The 25,177-nt window shown below is 44.9% G+C and overlaps 2 protein-coding genes across 2 annotated transcripts; one reads left to right on the plus strand and one right to left on the minus strand.

The window, feature by feature from the left end:
* Positions 1-724: 724 nt before the first annotated feature.
* LOC145460380 (uncharacterized) lies at positions 725-5,522 on the plus strand. Its single transcript, XM_081445161.1, has 7 exons — positions 725-753; positions 1,307-1,339; positions 1,735-2,048; positions 3,278-3,369; positions 4,229-4,406; positions 4,590-4,757; positions 5,411-5,522. The coding sequence occupies exons 3-7, from the start codon at positions 1,913-1,915 to the stop codon at positions 5,470-5,472; spliced, it is 636 nt and encodes a 211-aa protein (XP_081301287.1). The 5' UTR covers positions 725-753; positions 1,307-1,339; positions 1,735-1,912; the 3' UTR covers positions 5,473-5,522.
* A 17,818-nt stretch (positions 5,523-23,340) lies between these two features.
* LOC145503395 (uncharacterized) lies at positions 23,341-24,984 on the minus strand. The gene is made up of 2 exons (XM_081482853.1): positions 23,588-24,984; positions 23,341-23,497 (listed from the first exon to the last, which is right to left on the minus strand). The coding sequence occupies exons 1-2, from the start codon at positions 24,982-24,984 to the stop codon at positions 23,341-23,343; spliced, it is 1,554 nt and encodes a 517-aa protein (XP_081338979.1).
* Positions 24,985-25,177: the final 193 nt, after the last annotated feature.

Genomic DNA, 25,177 nt, shown 5'->3' on the forward strand with positions numbered 1-25,177 from the left:
ATAACATATAGAATTTTAGGTTTACATGTATACAGTAGAATCCCAATTTCTCAAACCCTCAATTTTTTTAACCTCCCGATAACTAGAATCAAAAGTCCTTTCGGTTGAACACTGTAATTTTAGCCCCAATTTCTCAAACTATCCAATTTTTTGAACCAATATTATTTTTGTTCCCTTCGAGGTTGGAAAAATGAGGATTCCACTGTATATCATTCTGTAAAGTGTTGAATATGGTCGGGTAATGAAGCTGTGAGGAAAGTAAGAGTGTCACTATTTAAACTGCCATTCTTTTACAGTTCCCACAGCTGAGAAGAAACCTTTGCCTTCAAAAAAGAAAAAACAAGGTAACACTTGGTAATAATATTAATTCTCAGGTCTTTCGTTAAAAAGAATGGTTACTATATGGGGGTGGGTGGGGAATTTGCTGGTTTCTTGAAGAGCAGTACCCAGGACAAAAGCAACTGCATAGAAAAAAATAATATACTAATATACCAATATATAATAATATGAAGCATAACAGGCCCTGCTCTAACATAATGAGCTGTTATACTATATACAGCACAACATACAAAGAAATTAATGTGATACTTACATGTATAAGCCTCAACAAGAGACAAGAGTGCTGTGGGCAGTTATGAAAATGTAAAATGCTACCTTGTAACAAAGATTAAACCAGGACATACACATACTATTGCTCTGTAGGTAACAATGAACAAAGTAGAAAGAAGAAAGACCCAGTCCAATCCAAGAAAGGTAGGTTTACTTAACCATAATCAGAATCATGACAATATTATCACTGTAATATGTATAATATAAATTATGCAAAGTTTGTTGGTTGTTGTGGAGTCCTTTTTCATGTGTGTGTGGATTATAAAGAATACATGTACAGGGGTTTCAAAACAAGGCAGTAACTGCTGGGGTTCTGTCAGCTACTTTAGTACACCTTGAATGATTCATAACAGTTTCTTTGGTCATGCCAATCAGTTCGCAACAAACAAGCTAACTTGCAACAGCTACTTTACTCTGCCAGTTGTTGATACCTATTTTGAAATATTTTGAAACCCTAGAATGGATGCCAGTTACAATAGTTCTTTTCTTTTCTTTTCTTGTCTTTGTCTGTGTCATCCTAAAGGCACATCATGGAAAAGGGAAAGATACATGTATATCTACATGTACATGTATACATGTATATTAAAAAAATGAGCATACAGCGTATGCTTAATGTTATATATATCGTTCATGCTGCCAAATGAATAAAAACATGACTTGAAAACAACTGAAATGTTGTATTTTCCAATCTTTTCAGCTGGGGACAAAAAAGTCTCAAACAAGAAAGAAAAAGGTAAACAATTGAACATTCTTTATCTCTCAATGCTGATTTATGTTTCAAATCTAAGTGTAGTTTGCATTGTAAGGATATTCTCTGTTCTGATCACATGACTGGTCAAATATGGCTGTGATTAGAAACCTTCCTTAGCAGTCAATTAGTACATGTAGCTATAATAAAGAGTCTCCCCCCTTGAAGGAGAAGGTCACTCCAAAAAATGTACATATATTTTTTTTCAATGCTAATAAAAACCTCGCACTAAGTTTAGCCTCTCACCGAAGCTTCAGCCTCTAAAGTGCAGGTTTTGCACTGTAGAGGCTGATTTGATCATAAGAGCACTCTAAGTTAACTATTGCAAATGTCCATTGACAACCCTCTATAACTATACTATCATTTTGTTGAATCATAGCCAAAAAAGCTCCATCAGAGGCACAGAAAAAAAGCTGTGCTCAGCTGGTTGCTTCAATAACAGCACCCTTTACGGTAGCGGATGATTCTGAAGACAGCATAATCTCATCTAGCAGTGGAGAGTCTGACACAGAAGTCAACACCCCACAGCCATTGGTACAACTACCATCCCAACTTATGCACCGGCCACAAGTTGGGATGAAGACACCAAAATCTTCATTTCTCCCTACAAAGTGCATCAATGTGCATTGCAAGGAGGAGAAAAGGGAATTAAAGAGGGAAGTTGAAAGTCTGAAGCAGGAAATTGAAGATTGTAAGTACTGCACATAAGAAAACATTGTTTTACACTTAAATGAAAGAAGTAATTGCAGGGATGCAGCGAACAAAAAGTTGCTGGATTATCAACAAGCTGAGCTGGCTTCTCAGCCTGGCCAGTTTACATATACGGTACCTTCAACATTACTCATTTAGAGTCTTTTCTTTCTTGTGATATGTCAGCCAGGGATAAGTTCCTTTTGGCTGGTGAGATTAGCAGTTAAAATCAGCTCAGTTGTTGATTCACTCACTGATTAAGAAATAAAGTCCCCAAAAAATTACACAAGCATTAAAGAGTATTAAGTTTAACACCACATCTAACCTTCACAGGAAATGATGTGTAATTTTCAGTTCATATTTTACAACTTTTTACACATATCAGTGAGACATTTACAAATTTAAAGAAGAAAGGACATATACTGGTTGTACTCCATCGGTCATGAAACAAAAAGAGATGACCTTTTTAAAAATGTGTTATGATTATAGAAAATTAGAACTGATTTATTGTTCACTCAAGTACAGTTACTAACATGTAAATTACCAGCAATATAACCAGGCTGTCACACGTAAAGCTAACAATCCATTCCTTATTAGTTGATGTTCAGTTCCCCAAACATTTAGACCACATCAAAGATTCGATTTATAACTAGGGGGAGACCTGCACTGTAAGTAGTTTAACAGAGTGGTCACTCTGAATAAATACTTTGGAAAGCTAATTAAATATTTTTGTGGCCACTAAAAGTTGTTACATGGGTTAGATGAGCATTGGTGCATGGGGTAAGTCTCTGCAGTTACCATATGCTAATTTTTGTAATTTAATTGTACAGTTGACCTCCCGTAAGCGACCACATACAGTAGGCTTGGCATTTTGGGTGGTCACTTACAGGAGGTTTGTCTGTGCTTGTATTAAATTCCAAAAATAGCTTATAAAACACCTCATGTTCATCAGAGTTCTTGTCTAACTTTTCTTTGTGCTACATGTAAATGTAACATTTAATACCCTAATATAATTTTGTACATCCAGGCTTGTCAAATGTTACATTTTGAGTCACCCATTGCCTTGGTCCCCACACCCGTAAAAAACCCGAAAGAATGAGGGCTCATCAAGGATAATCGGCCCTTAATGGCAGCACTGACATCTGTCTTATATTATCACTTGGACATATTTGTCCTATAGACATAATACAGGTTAATGTGGACCTTAAGTTGTTTTCAATTGTCTTTAAGTGAAATCACGTTCATCTAAAGGGCCGCAGAACCATAGTCCAGTCCTGACACCATCAGGAGAGATGGATACAAATGAAGCATCAAAGAAAGGGGTAAGATCAAGTATCCTAGAAGATTAGAGACTAACAATAGGCTTTTTATGCTTAGTCAAAGAAAACTCTCATTCAGTAGTTTGTATCTTATGTGGCTGCAACAAGTGACCCAAGCTATCTACCGGTAAGCTATCTATAAGATTCCGACTACCAAGGGACATACACCTGTAACTCTAGCTTATGACCAGAGAGGTATTGTACTCCGAAGATTCAATTTTCAACGGCTTTTTATGAGAGTGCAACTGTTTTGCAATTTGCAACACATCATCATCAAAAGCAGGGCTCACGAAAAGTGCCATACAATCATCTGGGACGAGTAGCAAGGTTTTGTTTTTTTTTCATGTCCACTTGCCTGATGGACAGAGGTGCAGAAAAGTCATTTGCCAATCTTGACGTAATAAGAAAGTGAAACAAAAACAAGCATGCTCTTGCCCTGGGCAAAGCAAAATTTGAGCAAGTAATGTGTGAAAGGCAAGCTCAAATTCAATTTTTTTTTCAAGGTGTTGTATTTTACTGGGTATAAATTTGATCTAAACTGTTGCAGCTGTTTTGTATTTTAAATTCTGTCTTTGCTACATGTAGGTCCTCATCCATAAGACCTTCACATTCATTTATTTTTCATGTGGTTGTCATAAGCATGAGTCATGTCAAACTGATCTCATTACTTTCATTTGGTTCTTGTCGTGAATGGTCTGATGTTCCTGGGGTCTTAACCTTAAGTACATGTAGACACATGTAGTTGAAGAGTACTGGGCCTTCACCACTAGGAGGCCTAACCTTCAAAGGATTTTAAATGCAAATGTTTGTATGGACTATGGTTGAAGCAAATTGACTTAGATTTATTTTTTTTATTTTTCAGCTTGCAGAAATTGCACAGGGGGTATGGTGCTGTGCAGTGAAAGTTAAGGCACTGATTAATTCTGTGCCTTCAAGGACAGCACTTGCCTGTTCCATGTTATACATTTTTTATCCAAAAGACATCCTCACGGGAAAACGTCTAAAGGACTTGGACCCAAGGGTTGTTGATGCAATTGCAGGTAACATAGTAAATTAAGATAAATGTAAATAACAAATGAGATTTAAATTTCGTAAAATTTCTTGATGAGCAATTACTGTTAGTAGTATTACTTGCACATGTTCTGATCAGTATTTGTTGTATAGACTAGAACAGTTGTTTATGCTAGTTAGAGATTTGTCTTGACTTCTTTTTTTTTTTTAAGATTTTGCTGTGGTTGCAAGAATAAAAGAAAGAGTCAATAAAAAAGAAACAGAAAATAATGGCAACTCAAAAGAGCCGAAAAATGTAACCCGTGGGGATGTCATGCAAGCCATGCGTCAAAAATGTAATCAGTTGATATTTCAAACTAAGAGGCCGACTTACCACAAAGGTAAGATTACTGAAAAGTTTTTTAAATGCTATGTTGAGTTTATGTCAATAAAGAGATAGCTGTTACCAAGTTGCAATATGTAGGTTACATTACAGACATAGCATACATGTACATGTAAGGAACCTTAATTTAAGAAATAGAAAACAAGTACCGTGTTTCTATCGAGTTATAGAAACATGAGTGTAAGCTTGTGAGAATGAGAAATGCTGTAGGAGAATGAGCCGCAGGCGAATGTTTCCACAGCTTTTGCGAGTTCTCCCAAACTTTCACGAGTGTTTTTATAACTCGATAGAAACACGGAGAACATGTTTTTTATTTCTTTTAGAAAACAACACGATGAAAAAAGAAAAGCAACTTGTTAACTTTGGTTAGCAAAATGTAAATTCTCTTTGCTTGCGCTATCATTACGTCAACAGCTTGTGCTACATGTAGTTCCGTGTTTCTATCGAGTTATGGAAACACGATTTTTAACCAGTCAGCGTGCGTATTTTCTTAGGACTGTTTTCTAATCAGCCTTAAAAGGAGTCGTATGGAAGGTGTTTTATACGAATGGGCCATTAGCCTCACTTGCTGGATATAAAAATACATTCATGAACGAATGTTTTGTCATTGATACTGTTCCTGAAACTCTTTCCTTGTTTTCATTCTTATAGAAAAGTATGTGGAAGCCAAGAAGGCCCGCTTGGAACTTGGAGAACATGCAGTAAATCAATAGGCCATATTTAGATTCATAAGTTACTATATCTCCTCCACTAAAGGGATACTCCCACCCCTCTGGAAAATGTAATTAATATACTACAGCTTCATACATTCATACATTCGTACATCTCTTTAGATTTGGCCATTGAGAATTCTACCCCTCCCTCCCAGTACTTACCAATCCTGTCAGCAGGGGGAGGATGGAGATTTAATGGAACTACGCAGTGGTTTTTTGAGCACCATCTTCTGTTAAGTACAGTGCGACTACTCCAACCATGCGACTTGGAAAAGAGTTAATCAAGCAGAACACTACCTCAGAACACACGATAGTGAGCTTCCGAAAAAAAAAAACGAATGTTGAAGAATACAGCAATAGTTATTAAGAAAATTGAAAACCTAACAGAACGTTGCGGACGTGTCAGGAAACTTAGCCATTTGTTGATTGGTTAGTCTCAATCCTAAATTTGTGACACAGTTTCAGTTAAGCTGTTGTCAAATGAGTTTTCAAGCTAATATTTTTCAGCCAGTCGATTTATCAGTTTGATAATTCGAAATCAAAGTCTGAATCTCTAAGTGTGCATAGTGTTTTCCCGTCAAATGAACTGTTACTTGCTGTCACAAGAAGCAGCCAGTTTATTGTTCTTACTTTACGTTTTGATTGTTTAGCTATCTTCTAGGTGGCCCGGTTTGAGTAGTCGCACTGTAAACAATTGCCAACCATAAACCAGCAGATAGTACTTATCTGATTGGCTGCTCATATTGGAGTTACAGTCTGCTTTTAGCCTCCCACCATTTTTCTGTTGCTCTGATTTAATATAAACTAGTAATACTACTTGCAACGATATGAGTGGTGACTTCTTATGACTCAACACTTTCCACTCTGGTGTGTACAAAAAATCTTTTCTTTGGAAATCAGCTATTTTAAGATTTGTTTTATATCTGACATTTTTAAAACAAAATAAAATGCCATTGAAATTTTAACAAAAATATTTCCTGCATACATCCAAGCTGTGAATAATTACTGAACTTGTCAATTTTTTCCATGTTAGAACCAATAACTGCCATTACAGTCCTCAGCAAGGCAATTTGTCATTCTGCATTGTTTTAATTGATTAGCTGACCGTTTCGCATTGTTCATATAGTCCATGGTATAACAACAAATTTCTTTTATCACAGACTCAACTGTTATTACGGCTTTTTGTATATAAAAATAAGAGTAGACCCATACAAGCAAAGAAAGAAGTAGGGCCAAGCACCACGCTCAGGCTTGAGTTTGCCCTACACTGACATCTGTCATATTCTGTTTTGTTCACAGCTACAACAAAGTAATGTTTAGGGTTTTTTAGCACTACTTAAATTATGCTATTTTGATACCACTTTTGACCTAATTTCAGATTAGTTTTATGCAATTTTAATACTATTTTAATGCTATTTTTACTGTATTTTCATACTGCTTTTATCCTATTTTGTGCTATTTATAAGCTGTTTCATGATATATCAGTGTATGCCATTACTAGACTATTTAAAAGCTATTTTGGTATGTTTAGAATGTATTTGATATGTATGTTTTTCTATATGGCCCACTGTAATTTTAAAACTGTTTAAAGTGCTATTGAAATATATTTTGAGACAGCAGATTTCAATAGTGTTTTAAACAGGTTTTAACACCTTTAAAATCAGTCGAAAAATATGTTAAAAATATAATTTTGCACCTATTTTAAACCTATTTTGTACAAAATACTTTTAAAATTGTCATTTAAACTAGTTTAAAAATAGTCTTGCAGATTAAAAGCTGTTTTGAAAACTATTTGTATCCTGTTTGTATTCCAAATGCTGTGTTCCTCGAGCGATTTTTAAAGTATTTATAGACTATTTTAATCATGTTTTTAAACTTAGCAAAGGATTTCGAGTTTTGGAATTTAAACTATATTTTTAAACGCTTTTCAAAATACATTTCAAACTTTGTTTCAATAGTGTTTTAAACAGGTTTAAACACCATTAAAGTCAGTCGAAAACTATGTTAAAAATACACTTTTCGCCCTATTTTTAATCTATTTCATCAAATAGGTTAAAAAAAGTTTTTAAAAATAGTATTTAAATACATTTAAAATAGAGTTTGGTTTGGTAAGGGTTTGTTCTACCGCGTTTCGTGCCCAATTTTTCCTCGAAAAAAGGTTAAAAGTGCCATTTTTATTGGCCAGGCCGAGAAGAAATACCGTATTCTAACAAACTGTGCACAAAAAATAGAAATCCGCCTGTAAAATTCCTTTTGACTAAAACATTCCTGATGGCTTTGAAAATTCCTGATCGCTTCAACTGAAGCCAAGAGGAATGCACCAAGCTTAAACTGAAGCCTTCAGGAATTCGCAACGGGAAGCTGTGTCGCCCCAACCGGAACCGCGTCATGAAAGCAATCAACAACTTCGCGTGTAATATCACGCACTTGTCTCTGCCACTCAGGAGTGAAATATTCATTCACGAGAAACGCGATCAAGTGAACACTGACAAGCATGTTTTTATCATATGTAAATGAAACCGTGGATTTTTAAATGTAATTCGACCGGTGGTTATATTGTCGCCGCCTTTTTCGCTAACGCGCCCTGCCAAAAAGAAACCACTCGTGCCAATCGTAACCATCCCCGGAGCATACTTTTAAAAAATTCTTGTACTCAGGGGTGGCTTCTACGAGAGGTATTATCGGCGGGTTTAGCGTTACTTTATGAATAGTTCCCTCCTTTTCGAAACAGGGGAAACAACACTCCTCGAAATGACAGTCCGGATAATCGAAACAAGTAACCGTCGGCACAATCTGCTGCTTGAATTCGCAGAAAGGCAGTTTTAAAATATTCTTGTGTACCTTGTCCCACCCCGCTTCCTTTTTTGCCTTGATTTTCATCGCGATGCACTCCCTGAGAATCATCTCACGAAGCTCTGGAGGGAGACTTTGAATGACTTTAGAAAGCCCGTCGTCGGAAGACATGGTTCCTTAGAATATAACCTCAGGTTTCATTTCTCTAACTGGTGTGTTTCTTTCTTTCAGCTCGAGCAAAACAAGTTTAAAACCTTTTTTCGCTTTTTCACGCTTGCTGATAAGACGTTGTTTTAGCGCGTTACCGCCGCAGGGCTTGCAGAGACGGTAGTCGCACAGAAGACCGATTCCGCAGACTCTGCAGGGCTCTGGCATTCTCATTCCTTTTTTCAGCTGATAGTTGTGCTTGCCGCAATACGCCCCGTAACAACGCTTTCCGCAGCTTTCTTTCCGGCCCCGCTTCAGCCACCCGCACTTGTTTGGTGCTCGAGTCATTCCGGCTCTCGCGGTATTACACCGGGCTCGCGCGTTTCTAATATGACGCACTCCTTTGTTATGAGTAGTATATAGGGAATTAACCAAATACTATTTCAAAGAGGGAGCTGCATTTAACCGTTTCGCAGCCCCCAGGCTCAACCGGCCCGAGCTTGTGAGGGCCGATCTTGATGATGGGGGCTGTGATAAGGTGAAATAAGGCTCCCTCTGCGAAATGGTATTTGGTTAATTCCCTATATACTACTTGGAACAAATACAGTTTCCGTTCCCGATAACGGCTCCAGTCAATAAGGAAAGGAGAAAATGTCCAGAATTTTGTTTTTTTTAATTCTGCCAGTTAAATTAAACGTTTGTAACTATTACATAAGTACAAACTTGATGTGATCCGTTTTCAACTAAATCAGTAGGTCACAGAATGGATGTTTTACACATACAGACAATAAAATAGGAAGTGATGTGCTTGATGTAACCGGCTTCCCAGACAGAGAACTCGTTCGAGTGGGAATAAGAAGAGGGGGATGATCATGATTAATTAGGTCTTCTATCATGCAGATGTAAGATAGAAGTAAAACATCACGAAACAAACAATCATCCAATAGCAACGTTTACTATTTATTCCCTAACATAAGCCTATAAAAAGAACAGCAAGGCCAGACGGTAAGAAGAACTACAATAAACATGTTCGATAGCTGTACCAAAACGTATTAAAGGTTGGCCATGTACTTAAGCTAACCTTTCAAAAAAAAAAGTACTAAAAAGTTAACCATGGCTAGCTACAACTTTTTTAACATAAAGTTCGGCAAACACGGAGGGACTAGTCACGCTTATTGCCATGCAACCAGCCACAGGGATAAGTCCCATGTCGTGTTTACAAGACGCAACCTAAGTCGCAGTGACCGACTGCTTTGGCATTTGACTTTTATTTTGGTCGTAGGGACTTAAGTCGTACGACGGGACAATCAAAATTTCATAGGACTAGTCCCTGAGAGTAATATTATGATTTAAAACTAGTTTGCGTTCACGGGGCTAGTGACAGGGACAAAAATTTGGCCGCGGTGATTTTGCGAAGAAAATGGGTAGTTCACACAGAAGGAGCTCGTCCCCGGAACTTGTCACACGGAGTAATCCTCTCGTGTGTGCCAAGCAAAGAACACCGAGACCAGACACTAAGAATGTGTATAATCAAAATGTCCAATGATGCACAAAACCTACTAAACATCAACTAGGTAAAAAAGTAAATTTTTAATACATAACGTTCCAAAACTTAACTGTGGTAACTACCTTTTAACTTTAACCTTGAAAAGGATACTAGCCCAACGATAGTGTACAAGTTACACCCGTTTTCACAACTCTAAAGTGCGTTGCAGTGATCGTTAATCGTGTAGGCGATCTGTTGTGCATTCACCAAACGAAGCTTTCAGGTAGCTATGGAAAGGAATTTTAAATTAACAGAATACAACAGGTCAATAAAAGGCGAAGCGATCTACGACGCAGGTCTGTTAAACCGCGCAAACCTTTACTCTAGTTCTGGAGATCACAATTTATTTTTATCTATTACTCAAGGTTCCACCAGTTATTAATTCTAGGTATAACAAGTCGAATGCGTGCTTTGGTGATCGATAATCGTGTGGGAGATATGGCGCACATTTATTGACGTTGATGTTAGGGAACTAAAAAGGTCTTTAAACTCAATGTTAACGATCGACATATTGGTTAATTATGGCCGAATTAACCCACGTTGTAGACCTTTCTCTAGTTGCTAAGAAGATAGTTTTTGATCTATTACGCGGTCTTTATAATAGTATCAGGATTAAGACTGGCATTTAGCTGCGTTTGGTTCTAATAAGTGTAAAGAACCCTTTATGTATAGACATTCGTGTAGATGATTAGGTGCGCAATCTTTACCATCGCTAGTAGAAAAAAGCAGTGTTTAGGCGGGCAAATGTTCATCCTCTATACTGAGTTCTGCCCTGCATGCATGTTGTCGTACCAATTAGAAAAAATGTTTTCCCAATTAACAAATTTTTCCTTTGGTGATCATTCACTCATTTCGTCTCATCAACATTTATATTTTGAACTTTGTATTGCTCTTTGCTGGGAAAATTAGATTTGTTTGATCTCTGTTAGCTACAAGGGTGTAAACCGATGGAAAGCTCTGTGAAACAACGCGTCACTGTTTACGTCAGAAATGAACCTGAGCGCCAGAAATGAGAAACATTCTCTCAAGGAGAGCTCCACACATCGTCAAACGGAGTAATTTAAACTTAAGTCAAACTCTCCTTTGCGCTCCTGATTGTAAATTTAAAGATTGGAAAATAACAGAAAGGGACATCAATTGTCCTTGTCACAGGATCCTAAATTTACAATAAAAGGAAATTCCAGATGCTGAGTTGACCCTTATATTTTTCCCGTTTCGTGCTTAATTCGTGATTACAGAATCATTTATTATTAGAAATAGGATAAGATCAAAATCCTTTTACAAGCTCAGTTTAGCTTTAAAAAACAAGCCTGTCAGTCCCAGTGAAGACTTTGGAGTGCCGAATTTAACAAGACTTTGGTGTACACGTAAATAAGAAGTGTTTCAAAGTGTTTCTTTTGAGGATCCTGTGACAAGGAAAATTGATGTCCCTTCCTGTTATTTTCCAATCTTTTTTAAAAGATTGAGAGCATTTGAAATGTATCCTCTTTGGGCAATTTTAATGCATTTCAAATGCTCTCAATGTAGTGGGCTATTCCTAAAGTATGATTTACGACCTTTTTCACTGAAGCTGACATTTTTTTCATGTTGATCATGGCAATTTTAGTCATCCGGTCATCTCGTGATGCGTCATTCAAGATCCGTCAAGTATGGAAGTAGGTATATTATACAACGTTTACTAGTAAAATTTTACTTTCAGTTTTCCAGTCCATTCAAGGTGCAATTTGCGTTCAGAAGACTGATTAGCAAAACCAAACGAGCGAGAAATTTTAAGGAACGTAGAACTAATTGTAAGTACGTGCAAGTTATTGTTTAATTATGGGAATAATTTTAGGACACGGATTAAACCAATATAAGTATGATAATTAATTGTTGCATTGAACAAAATGTCTTAGTATCTTATAAATTAAGTTTAATATAAGAAATTATTTATGTCGTTAGATATTAGAGTTTCTATAAGTAAATTCATCAACTGTGTAAGCTAGAGGCCTAACAAACTACAGCTGCTCGTAGTTAAATTAAATATCTATCTACCTTAAATCGCAACGGGAAATTCCGTCTTGAAGCCCTCAGATATGTAATATAGTAGTATATAGGGAAGTCGACAAATAACGTTTCGCAGAGGGAGTCTTATTTCGCCTTATCGCAGCCCCCACCATCAAGTCCGGCCCTCACAAGCTCGGGCCGGTTGATGGTGGGGGCTGCGATAAGGCGAAATAAGGCTCCCTCTGCGAAACATTATTTGTCGACTTCCCTATATACTACTCACAACAAAGGAGTGCGAAATATTAGAAACAAGCGAGCCGGAGTTATACCGCCAGAGCAGGGATGGAACGAGCTCCAAACAAGTGCGGATGGCTGAAGCGGGGCCGGAAAGAAAGCTGCGGAAAGCGCTGTTACGGGGCGTATTGCGGGCAGCACAACTACCAGCTGAAAAAAGGAATGAAAAAGCCAGAGCCCTGCAGAGTATGCGGAGTCGGGCTTCTGTGCGACTACCGTCTCTGCAAGCGCTGCGGCGGGGGCGCGCTAAAAATGCGGCCTTACCGCAAAAAAGAAAAAGCGAAAAAACTGTTTGAGCGCGTTTTGCTCGAGCTGCAAGAAAGAAACCCGCCAGTTAGAGAAACGTAACCTCGATTATACCGCAAGGAGCCATGTCTTTCAGCATTCAAGAAAGACTGGAAGAAGAACTCGCAAAAATAGACCCGGCGGTATTGCGTTATTTCGACGAGCTTCCTGCAGAAAGCGCGCCAGAAGCAAGAAAGGTTGTGCAGAACGTGCTGGATGAACCGATTTCTGAAGAAACGCAGGCGCGTCTGCAAAAGCCGCTTGTTCCGAAACCTTACGAGCCAAGAGCCCCTCCACGCCAAAGAAGGAAAAGAGGAGCGCAAGCGCTTCTGAGGGAGTACGACCCCTTCCCTGCGCGGAGAGTTCGAACAGCAGCAGATTACCAGAGAGAGATTCTGGATCTGTTCGATGACACAGAGAAAGAGGGGGAAGAAGAGACAACAGGCAGGCGTTTCATAAGATGGCGCTTCATCAGGCGTCTGGGGAGAAACCTGACGCCAGAGTTCATGGCGAAGATACGCGAAAGAGTAAGCACGTCATTTTATCTTCGGCACGTTTTCGGGTACCAGTTGCGGAACATTGAGGACGAAACGGTAATCGTATACTATTCAAACCCCGAGGGCTCACAGTGGTATAACAAACTAGAAGACGCGGAAAAATGGCTCAACACCCGGGAAGAAGAGCGTCTCGACAACGAAAGGGTTGAAAGGCCAAACACGAAGTGGGCTTTTGAAGGTTTTTTTAACGTTGACGTGAAGGTTGTGCTCGACAGGCAGCCGTTGGTGGGAACAGGGCCATTGCCTGACTGGCTGCGCAACCTTGCCCATGGCCGGGCGATGATTACTTTGGACACTTTCGAAGACAACCTATACCTATTTAGGTGCCTCGCTGTGCACCGAGGGGCTCTTCCCCACCGAAGCACGAAAGAAGCACGAAGACTGGCGCAGAGTTTCTATAAGCTCAAGGCCATTCCACCGAACTTCAGAAAAACGTCTCTAGACGAGCTTGACAAGGTTGAAGCGCATCTGAATGAGGGCTCGCCCGTCTCATCTTGGCTCGGAATACGTGTCTACGAGCCGGAGCGTCTTCGAGGCGGAGAAGTGGTTTGGCACCTAAGAACAAACCCGAACCCCAAAATCAAAAACGTTTTGACGATAGGTGTCTACGAAGGCCACGCTTTCTTGATAAAAGACATCGCGAAGCTGGCAAAAACCTATGCATGCACCCATTGCGGGCAGAGATTCACACAAGCTTGCAATATCAAGCGCCATCATGAGACCTGCAGCGCGGGAGAAGCGGTGATCCATTGCCCTGGGACAAAAGTGGAAGCCCCGGAGACAGCTTTCGAGAGAATGATGTACCCCCCGAAGGGCACAGCATCGAAACAAGCGATGCTGTGGCTGGAGCGGGAAGCAAAGCGACGGGGAATTCACATCCACCACGCAATGTGCAGGCATGGGGGCGAGAGATTGCTTCCTCGGGAAGGCGGGAAAATGAAGTCTTCTCCCGTCGACGGGTACCACCACAAAACGAGGACGGCGTTTCAATACCACGGATGTCCCTTCCACGGATGCCCAAAATGTTATCCAAACCGGCAGGAGGTTATAACAAAAGGCAAAACAGCCGAACAACTGTACCAAGCCACCGTGAACCGTACCGCACATCTGCGTAAGATCGGTTACAAAGTTATCGAGGCCTGGTCTTGCGAAGTTGGGTTTCTTAAAGGGGAACTCCCGAGGAAGCAAACGAAAACTTACCCGCACGAGATCTTGTACGATTTCGAGGCGTATGGCGACAAAAATTATCGGAAAGAGCCGACAGGCGCGTTAACGATAGAAAGCGCGCACGTGCCGATCTCTGTGAGCGTCGGCGACACTCTTAAAAGAGAGCCCACCCACATCTGCGAAAGAAACCCCGTGGAGCTGGTCCGCAAGTTCTTGAAAGAGCTGGAGAGACGCGAGAAAAGCATCCAGGACCGGGTGAGAGCGGAGTTTGTGCCAGAAGACATGCACCTGCTGACAAAAGACCAGCAGCAAAAAATTAATGAATGGTGCAACCAGGTCCCTGTCGTGGGCTTCAACTCAGGCTCGTACGACCTGAATCTGATCAAAAATCACTTCGCCAGCACTCTCGCCGAATTATCAAAAAAAGTCAAAGTGGCCAAGAAGGGGAACAAAACCATGTTCCTGCTCACCTGGGGGGGCCCGTTTCCTCGACATCATCAACTATCTGGGCCCGGGCACGAGCTACGCGAAATGGGTGAAAGCCTACGGAAGCGAGTCCGAGAAATCCTGGTTCCCTTACGAATGGTTCGACGCGCCCAAAAAGCTCGATTTCCCTGGGCTCCCAGAATACGAGGCCTGGTATTCGAAGCTGAAGGGCGGATACGTTCTCACGCGGAAGGAGTGGGAGGGGTGCCAGCTGCTGTTCAAAGAAAAGGGGATACAGACCTTCGCAGACTGGCTGCGTTACTACAAAAATCTTGATGTGGCTCCCGGCCTCGAGGCGCTGGAAAAGATGAAAAGCTTCTACACCGAGAGAGGAATCGACATTCTGAAAGACGCGGTGAGCCTGCCAGGGGTGAGTTTGCATTATTTGCTCCGAGGGGCAATGGAGCGTGGCGCAGACCTTTACAGTCCTGGCATAGAGGCTTACAAAATGCTGAAAAGGGCGGTTGTTGGCGGGCCGAGCCTTGTTTTCGCAAGACGGCACGAGGCCGGTGTGACGCGGATAAGGTCGCATCAGTTCCAAGAACCGCGTCTGTGCAAAAAGATTCTGGGTTTCGACGCCAGCGCTCTCTATCTCTCGACCATGCTGAGAGAAATGCCATGCGGGAAGGAAAGGGTCAAGTACCACACCGATGACCGCCAAGCGGAAGCGGCCGAAGTTCTGATTCGCCGGTTGAAAGCCGGGGAGTGGTTCGGCTTCGCCGAAGTCGACATCAAGATCCCAGAGCGCTTGTGGCCAAAGTTTGAGGAGATGTGCCCCTTTTTCATCAACAAGCGGGTTCCCGCCGAAGCTGTGCCGGAACACATGAAAGAGTACTTGGCGAGAACGGGCAGAAAGCGCGGAGATGGAAAAAAGCTTGTGGGGGCGCTGTCCGCAGAACGGCTGCTGGTGTACGCCCCTCTGCTGCGGTGGTACGTGAACCATGGGGCGGTTGTCACGAAGGTTTCCAGAACAATCGACTACGCCGCGGGCAAGATCTTCACCTGGTTCGTGGAGCAGGTGACAGAGGCGCGCCGGACAGGAGACGTGGACAGAAGCAAGGCACTGCTCGCCGAAGTGTTCAAACTGCTCGGAAACAGCGCTTACGGGAAACTGATCGAAGCGCTGGAGCGGCAAACGAACGTGATCTACACGAAAGACGAGAAGGTTGTCGACAGCGCGCTGCGGAGCGCGTATTTCGAAGACCTCGACGAGATCGGGGAGGCCTACGAGCTGGAAAGCCGCAAGCCCCGGATTACGATCAGGCGGCCGTTCCAGATCGGAATCGCCGTCTACCAGCTGGCGAAGCTGCGGATGCTGGAATTCTACTACGACTTTCTCGACAAGTACGTCGACAGAAGAGATTTTGAGCTGATCCAGATGGACACAGACAGCAACTACATGGCGATCTCGGGCGAGCGGCTCGAGGACGTCCTCCGGCCAGAGCTGAAGGCCGAATTCGATGCGGAAAAAAACCAGTGGCTGGCTTGGGACAAGTGGAGTGGCCGGACCCCAGGTCTCTGCAAGCTTGAGTTCGAGGGCCACCGCATGATCGCCCTTTGCTCGAAGTGTTATTACGCCGACGACGGAGAGGGTGGCGAAAAACAGAAGTTCAGCATAAATGGGATGTCGAAAAGGCAGAACGAGGTGTCATGGCAGCGGTTCAAGGAAGCGTTGGAAGGCAGCAAGGACATGGCGACCAACCGGGGTTTCAGGATGCGGGACGGCCAGATCGTCACTTACGAGCAGGAGAAGCTGGGGCTGAGTGCTTATTACGACAAGCGGTGGGTGCTGCCCGACGGGATACACACCTAACCAATCGAATATCACATCTAGTTCACGTCAGCGGGAGGAAGAGTAGTATTCGGAGGAACAACGAGCAGCTCTTCGCGCACGAAGCCGCGCTTGGGCCCGTCGCGCAGATAGTAGAGAACGGGCTGATCCGGTTTGGAAAAAGACCTTTCAATGCCGAAAACTTTCAAAGACCAGATTGGATCCGTGGCCCTTTTCACGCCTCCTTCAAGTTCGCCGGGCTGGTAGAGATAACAAACTTGGACAAGAGAGGGGAGGATTTTTTAGCGTTTTCCAACAGGCCTCGTGTAAGGTGTCGACGGCCTTGCGTAAACAGCTTTTTCTTTTATGGCGACGGCGGGTTTCTTGCCGATAAGGCTTGTGACCTCGTTGTTCAGAGCCGAAACAACTTCAGGAAGTCTTTTCACCCAGGCAGTGGACCGCTTGCCCTCAGGGAGAAGCATCTCTTCGGCGTACTGGTGCCCGAACAATCGCTCAGCCAGAGTGCGGTTGAAACGTTCGACAATGGCCTGGTCGCGGTGATTGTTAACGTGCCCGCGCCGGATAAAGGTTTTGTGCTTGTCCATCTCTTTGGTGACGGCGCCCATGAATTCGTGCCCGGGGTCAACCTGCAGCATTTCGGGCCATTCGAGAGGCGAGCGCTTGTAAATCTTCTGAAAGGCCAGTGCGACCTCATCAGAATTTTTCGAAGTCAGGGGTTCGGCCTCTTTGTAGCGACTGGCCATGTCGACAACAGTCAGCGCGTATTTGAAAACTTTGCGGCCGCGAGGGAGCTTGTCGTGCGGCAGAAAAAGAAGGTCAGCCTGATGGACCCTGTTGGGCGTGGGAACGTCGAATTTCGGCCGAGGAATCCGCTTCGGCGCGGGGAGGTATATCTGCCAGAGCGCTTGCCTGATCAGCCACTTTTTTGCGGCTTCTTCAGGTACCTTAGCGGCCTCGGCCAATTTTTTGATCGCGGCTATGCCTTTCCAGTAGCCCCCGGGGCTGTAGTAAATCTTTGCGAGTTTCGCGTCCATATAAGTAAGGCGTAAAAAAGTTTAAAGGAAGCGGAAGGCCGCGTAGCCCAGAGCGAGAGCGCCGGCGCCCACGAACGCGAGTTCGCCGTTTTTCTGCTGCTCGCTTGGCTGATAGAAATCTGAGAACTTGGGCTCCTTGGGGGGCACCATCTGTTCGTCAGGATGCGCCTGGCTGTAGAGTTTGAAGGCGTAGTCCGTGTTGGTCATGTTCTGCTTGGCCTGCTCCTTTGTTTGCGCGTTGGTCGCGATCCAGTGGAGAAGCTGTGTTCGGTCGCGCGTGTATTTGGCGTAAGCGGCTTGATAATCTTCGAGAGCCTTGTCGTGGCGCTTTTTTTCTTCAAGCGCGGCTTTGCGGCCCCCGCCGAGCGCCCTCGCCAGATAATTGCCGCCGATAAAAGCCGTGGCGTTCAACACAGCCCCGCCAATCATGATAGCGATGCTCGCCATGGTATATGTTGTAAATCTGTTTTTAATTGTTCTCGTTTGGCGGCGGCTGGGGTTCGTATGGAGGAGGTATAAGGCATTTCTCCGGTAATGGGAATTGTTCAGTACCAAGATCCTCTTCATCGGTGCAAATCTCAACCGACCAAACAAAATCTAAGGCATCAGTGGTATAATCGATCATCTTGTATGCGAAAAATAACAGCGCAACCGTTGTGAAGGCTTTGTTTGTGAAACAAGAACACTCCATTGCGCTATTATAAGGGTTTTTTTCAAATGCTGGCGGGGAGGATTTTCTGGTCCTCAAGGTACCCTTTTAGCGCAATGCTGCCTCCCACGACGACGGTGAACGTCATGTAATTCATAAAGCTGCTGCTGGGATCAGAAGTGAAATTCTCTTTCACAACCTTTTTCGCTGCCCAGCCGATGCCCGCGGCTAATCCCGTGAGAGTTGTGGCGTCAATGACGATCTTGACAAGCTTGTTGTCGGACATGGCGCGCTTGATATAAGGAAAGCGCGAAAGTTTAAAACAAAATTAATTGGGGACCTGTCTTTCAGCTTCTTATTCTTCTTCCGCGAATTCTTTGATTTTGTCTTCTATTTCAATTTTTCGCCTGACCTCTTGTTCCATTTTTCTCCGCCTTTCTCCCTCTTCAACAAGCATTTCGTCGGTAAGACGTCTCACCATCCTCCAAGTCTTGACGGAAAAATCAGCCCAAAAAAGCGTAATCCCTCCGATTGCTGCTGTATAGATGAGAACCTGCGCAATGCTTGGGATCGTCATCGTGAGATATGAATCACGCGCAAACATTTAAATCATTTTTTTTAATCCTCTTGGCCGTGTATCGCGAGCAGGTTTTGGCTCGACACTCGCGGGCTCAGGAGCGGGCTCAGGCGCGGGCTTCGGCGTTTTGAATTTGTCGAACACGGGCTTGGCCATTGCCATGAGCTCTTCACGCTTGTAATAGATCCCAAGAAGGGAAACTCCAACGCCGCCAATAGCGATCCATTGGTTGGCGCTGAGGCCGTCGCTATTTGGGCTTTTTTCTTTTGTATCCGGGGCCGCTGCGGCGGCTTCCGCTTGCTTTTCTGCGTAATAAGCCTCGGCGAACCCTTTCTTCTGTTCCTCTCGGGCCAGCCGTCTTTTTTCGGCAGAAAGTTTTCCGGCGGCCACCTTCTTGGGGTCTTTCTTGCACTGCGTGGTTGCAGTAGGAGTCGTCGCTTGCTGTGTGATATCGGCGGCAGGCGCTGCCTTGGTCTCTACCTGAGGCGCAGTGACGGCGGCAGGCGCTGCCTTGGTCTCTACCTGAGGCGCGGTAACGGCGGCAGGCGCGCTCTTGGATTGTTCGGTTGACATTGAAGCGAACCGTATTATAAGCAAATGAAAAAAGTTTAATTGTTAACAATTTGTCAGCAAGACCTCAGCATTTGTCAGCAAGACCTCAGCATTTGTTGATGAATGGTGACCAGCGGCGCTCTGCGCAGCGAAGAAAATTCTTGGGGTCGGGGGTTTCACCCCCATTTATTCATGTTTCGTGGTGATCAACACCGCGTTGGCCGCGGCAAGAAACCGGCCGCACTTCAAAGAAAGGTTGCCGGCCAGATTGGAGAGCTCTTTGTTCAAGATGTAATCGTTTCTGAGCTCTTTTTGGTAAGCCTCGATGTCTTTGATTTTGACGGCCATTCCGACCGCTTTGGTTGCAAGAAAAATGAAGCTGTCGATCAGGCTTTCCGTTGTCTTTGAGCCCACGTACGCCTCATAGCGTTTGGTGTATGTCTCGACATCTTTGTCGCTCAGGCGCTTCACCTGCTCGTGTGTCAGCTGCACTCCGATGGCCTCTTCGGCTTTGCCTGTGGACACGAGAACGGCCAACTGCTCGCGAAGAGTGGGAATGTCGGGGGCGGTTGGAACAAGGCTGCCTGCGAGACAACTCGACGGCGCGGGCTCCTTTTCAAGAAGGTTCATAACATCTGCTAACGCGTCTTCTGCGGACATTGTGCAAGGCTATAAACAGCTCGCAGTTTTTTATTCAAATAACTTTACCCCGTAGGGGTGGCGAAGTGCGAATATAAGATAAGAGAACTTTCGCTCTTTCAGCTTTGAAATCAATCCTCTGTACTCATCGGGGGAGAGCTCGCCGGCGTAATCGTCGAAGATGGCTTTCGTTATCCTGGCCGAGGGGGTGTAAAAGAGGACGATCGCCGCCACGTTCTCACGGAAGGAAGCTGTTATTCCGGTCAACTTCTGGGTCAGCACCCACACGCTGATGCCCATATGCCGCGCGGAAAAGGCGAGATTCACCAGCTCTCCTGTGCGCCCTTTCACATCTTTGGAGGCCGCGCAGTCGTCTAGGATTATGAGCGTGTTGGTGCCCTCGGAAAGCCATCTCACGAGCTTCAACCACCTTTCCACGTCGTGCTGCTCACAGACTATCACATCCATTCTCGGATCGTTTTCGCCAAGCCGGTAGTAGGTCTTGTTGTGCGTGAACGTCGGGCAGATGAGCACGATGTAGTCGAACTTTCCGCGGAAAGGGCCGTAGAGCTAGTCCACAACGAACCTCGATTTGCCTGAATTGGTCGGCCCCACGATGAGAGCGTTGAAGGGTATCTTGCTTGGGTCCATATTAATTCTGTACAGATTCCCGCTGTCTTTCCATAATGTTGAACTGGGAGTCGGCGATGACGAATACGTGGCAGTTCACGTTGCCTGAGCCTTCGGCTTTCCTCTCGATTTCCAGCTGGACCCCGTCCGTACTGTTCACAATGCGCTTGCCACTTCCATGAATGTCTTGGTCCGCCATGGAGCGCATATCAATCAGAAGCCCGAAATTGTCTCCGGTGTAAAACTTTGTCACATCCATGTGCTCGGTTTTATTTTTTTCCTTCACGAAGAAGCGTTGGGCCTCTTCCCACATGTCCTTGCCTTCGACGCCGTTGTTGTAAATCATGTTGGGCGAGCCGTTGATCGTGACGCTGACTTTCGTCAGATCCGGGAAGACGTATTTTTCTGAATCTCTGGCGCCATCAGCATACGGCTCTATGAACAGTAGCAGGAGGGCTTTTAGCGACCTTTTTTGGGCATCGATTTTGATGTTCTTCCTCGTGTCGGTGTCTTTTTTGAAGGTCACCACTTGGGAACGCATCACGTGGTCATAGGCGAACTCTTTTCCGCTGGAGTAAACGGTATGCGCCTCGTCTGCCAGAGTCTTGCTGCGGATCATATCGTACTCGAGCTGGAGTTGGTCAGCTTGTATTTCAGCTGGGTTGTATCGGAGCCATTGACCACATGTGCAGCTTCAGCCAGGGTTATTTCGAACGTGAGGTCTTTGTAAAGGGCCTGGGGGTAGAAAACGCCGTGGTCGGTTAAGATCTGATGGTCCAGCCTGATCCGGTACTTGCTCCCGAACACCTCGTTCAGCTTTTTTTCAGCGTCGACGCCCGAGGTTTCCTTGTCTCCCGCGCCTGAGCGGATCTTGCATAGTTTCTCACCCTGAATCCCTTCGAGGATCCTGTTGTCTCTTTCTTCCTGCGAAAGGAAAAGGTCATCAAAGATTTTGTAGATGCCATAGCCAACCGTGTCATGCAGGGTAGTGCCTCCAAACTTCACGTGCAGACTGTCAACGAGCGCTCGCGTGACGTTCTGGACTAGGAAGTTGTTGGCGTGTCCTCCAGAAAGGTCGATGTTAAAGACAAGCGCTAGCGAGCCCGGCACCAGAACCTCGTTCGCGTTCAGCTTGGGAACGTAAACGTACAGAGTATCGCCGGGGTTGGCTTCAGTGCGGGAAAAGGTGATCCGCTTCACTGCGCGCTCGGCCTGCATGCCTTGTAAGGTTTTTTTGCTGTACGTCGCGCGAAGGTTCTCTGGAACTGACATTGTATCAGCCGCCGGCGATAATTTCTAATTTGAAAAATAATAGGCTTTAAATATATCGTTATGGCGGAAGGCGGTGGCGAATTTGGTTACGGAGACCCGGACATTGACAATCGGATTGACCACGACTCTGATGAAGGCGAACAAGAGGTTGACACAACCCGTCCTTTTCAGCCAGGCGCGGCGTCCACTCCCTACCAACCTGGCGACCCCTACTACGGGGGCGAACAAACAGAAATGAGTACTTTTCCTCACGAGCAGTCCGGCCCGCCTGACACTTCTTATCAGGAAGAAACCCCTTTGCTCGGTGATTTCATACATACCGATGACAAACCGGCCATGCTTGAAAGGGCAAAAGAAAAAATCAGAAGATTGTTCCCGAAGGTAGACTTCAAAAAATTGGGCCCAATTGGTTTCAGCAAAAAGGAAATCAATCTGAGATCGTTTCATTTGGCCCCCGCGGGGGTGTCTAAAATTTTCAAGCTTGGCGAAGGAGGGTTACAAAAAAGTTTCACAGACGCGAAAAAAGCAGCTCTGGGGCCAAGAGCTGAAGACGTCATTGCTGAAGACCGCGACACCCTCAGAGAACAACGCCGAAGACTGAGAGAGGCTGAAATCCAACTTAAACAGGCGGAAACACTCTCTTCGCGAAGAGAAGAAGAAAAGAAAAAAGTGGAAGCCCTTAGACAAAAAATTGCGCAAACTGATGCTCAGATTGATGAAATTGGAGATAAATATGGTTCGAATCTTGACAGTGAAGCAGAGCTGCGTAGCCTCAAACAACAGAAAAAGAACTATCAAACCGATCTTGAAAACAGGAAAAAAGCTTTGGACTCGCTCACAAAAAAAGCAATGGCCAGAGAAAAGGAACAAGCCAAGGTTGACAGACTCAGGGCCAGCCTCGCAGCAAAAGAAAGTGAAACAAACGCCATGGAAGAAAGGCTCAACCAAACAAAACCGTTGGACGACCTGAAAGAGCAGGAAAGCGAGCTGCAGCGCCAAAACGAGGAAGACCAGGCGATCATCCAAGATGAGAATGCCTCGCCCTCCGAAAAAGAAGCCGCAGAAGGCAGAGTTGCAGAAAGAAACGAGGAGATCGCGCGTTTGCAAACTCAGATCGCGGAAAGGAAAAGGAGGCTGCCTCTCTTGGAAAGGGTCAAGGAGATCTTCAAACAATATGGCGTGACGTTGACCGCCATTCTTCTCGCCGCCGGGACCACAATCGGCGCTGTCATCGGGGTCCTCACCAGAGGTTTGAAAGCCACCGGCAAAGCTTTGGGGAACGGCCTCAAAGATATTGCCGCGAAACTCGGCTCTCTGCTACCCGGGCTGATTGGCTCGATTGTGAGCTTCCTGTTCAAAGCCGGCGGCCAAGTCGTCGGATTTCTGGCCGAGCACACCTGGTTGCTCATTCTTGCCGCGGTGGCCTTTTTGTTCGAAAAATATTTTAAGAAGCAGCGTTAGCTTAGCGCCAAGCCGTGAACAGCAACGCCGAAAATCCAACAACAGCGACAATTACCGCCGTTTTGTTAATTTCGTGTTGCGGCGTTTTGTCTGCAGCCTCGGGCTCAATTTTTTGCGCCGGTGGCTGCGCTTGTTTAGTTTCGGACGAAGCTGGTTTCCTGTGGGGTGGAACTACACGCCCCGATTCGGCTGTTGCGGCTTTGTGTATTGGGTTGGACGGGTGGCTGTTGGGCGGGTTAATTTTTGACGGTCCGCCTGCCATTTGTTTGAGCCCAGCTTTTTTTGTCTCCGGGTTTACCTCGTTGTTCACCCCAAGTTTCATTCCGGAGACCGCCTGTTTGAGCTCGTTGTTGTAACCGATCGTGCTTGCGGTGTTTATTATCATCTGCGCGGGCATGAGCCACGCCATGGGGGCAACAGCGAGATTGAGCCTGACCTTCGCTTGGTCCACCGCGAGCTGGTACCTTTGCATGCTCGCGGCCAAGTCGGGCTGTCTGATCGCGTCTTCCATCAGCACCAGGAACTCGCTCTGGGCTTCTCTCGCCCGACCGCCATTGCCGAGAATGCTGCTGCGGACGTTCACTTGCGCGCCCAGGACGCAGTAAACGAAAGCCTCGATTGACTGGTTGATTCTCGACAAGCCCGCCTGCGTCAAACCGTTCGCCGTGTTGGGCGCGAACCAGACGAACTGCCGATCTCCAAAAACATCGGGCCGTATAAACTCAATAAGGTCGCCCTTATTCAGTTTTCCACCTTCGTCGCTGAACTTGTTCCAATCAGGATACTTATAATCTGTTTTTGTTGGCGATTCCCCCCAAGGCTTAACGTACAACACCCCCAAACCACTATTTGCCCCCGAAGTAAACCTAAAGTCGTTTGATGAGTCTATGCCCAACTCGCCGCATACCCTTTTGTACGAAGCGACGTCGTAATGGTTTTTCATTTGGTCGAACGTCGGGTCTCCGGGCAAAGCGCTTATGCTCTGAACACCTCCTAGCTGGAACAGAATTCGCCTGACCGTGAAATACACGTGGAATTTGTAGAAAGCTCTTATCTGCGGGGGGAGATTCATCCCGCTGTCGAAGATTTCGCGAGAAACTCCGCACCCCTGTGTCGCGCAGAAAACCGCCAAGTTGAGCTGTTGCGGCCAATATTTCATGTCTGGCCCTCCTAGCCAGTGTTTTGATTCAGTTCCAGTCGTGTGTTTGAGTTTCGTGTCTTGAAATATTTCTCTTAATTTCGTTGTGAAATATTGGTCAGGCGTGACGTAGATTTGTATCGGGGCGTCAAATATTTTCTTCAAGCTTGGCGCTTTGCCGTCGAAAGGCACCGCAGGGATGGCCAATGAAACTTTTGAACCGAGCGGCGACAATTGATAAGGAAAACCACCGCTGTCTCCCAAACCAAGCGCCTCTTTCATTTCCGCGCTCCAATACCGCCTGTCTGAACCGAAGACACTTTGAAACGAGTCTTCGCTTTCTTTGAAAAACACCTCCGCCGTCACGTTATTTCTCTCGTCGACGCTTCCTTGCGAAACGAACCGGCTTTTGTCCGCTTTGGGGAAGTGGTTTAAAAAGTTTGTCCACGCCTTTTTCTTCGCCACCTCCGCTTTTTTTAACGCAGGTCCATTCCACAAATTCGCCATATTATTTGAACACAATTTTATTTGTTGAATATAAAAATGGTTGTTCTCACAATTGTCACGCAACAGAACGGCGGGACCATCCATTTTGAAGAACCGCTCCCAGGAGCAAGCTATGCCAGACTTTTGAGTTGTTCTTTTTTCAACTCGTGGCATAATCTGAGTTCTGTTGGCAGAATGTTTTTTAAAGGAACTA

The sequence above is a fragment of the Orbicella franksi genome, chromosome 11 (assembly GCF_964199315.1).
Source record: "Orbicella franksi chromosome 11, jaOrbFran1.1, whole genome shotgun sequence".
In the NCBI taxonomy this organism is placed as follows: Eukaryota; Metazoa; Cnidaria; class Anthozoa; order Scleractinia; family Merulinidae; genus Orbicella; species Orbicella franksi.

Bases quoted from the DNA above. Each gene is read 5' to 3' on its own strand.
- LOC145460380 (XM_081445161.1), top strand. From the start codon at position 1,913: ATGCACCGGCCACAAGTTGGGATGAAGACACCAAAATCTTCATTTCTC. The intron at 3,370-4,228 runs GTAAGATCAAGT...TTTATTTTTCAG, and splicing joins ATGAAGCATCAAAGAAAGGG to CTTGCAGAAATTGCACAGGG. The intron at 4,407-4,589 runs GTAACATAGTAA...TTTTTTTTTAAG, and splicing joins GGTTGTTGATGCAATTGCAG to ATTTTGCTGTGGTTGCAAGA.
- LOC145503395 (XM_081482853.1), bottom strand. From the start codon at position 24,984: ATGGCGAATTTGTGGAATGGACCTGCGTTAAAAAAAGCGGAGGTGGCG. The intron at 23,498-23,587 runs GTCAAAAATTAA...TCCACCCCACAG, and splicing joins AAACAAATGGCAGGCGGACC to GAAACCAGCTTCGTCCGAAA.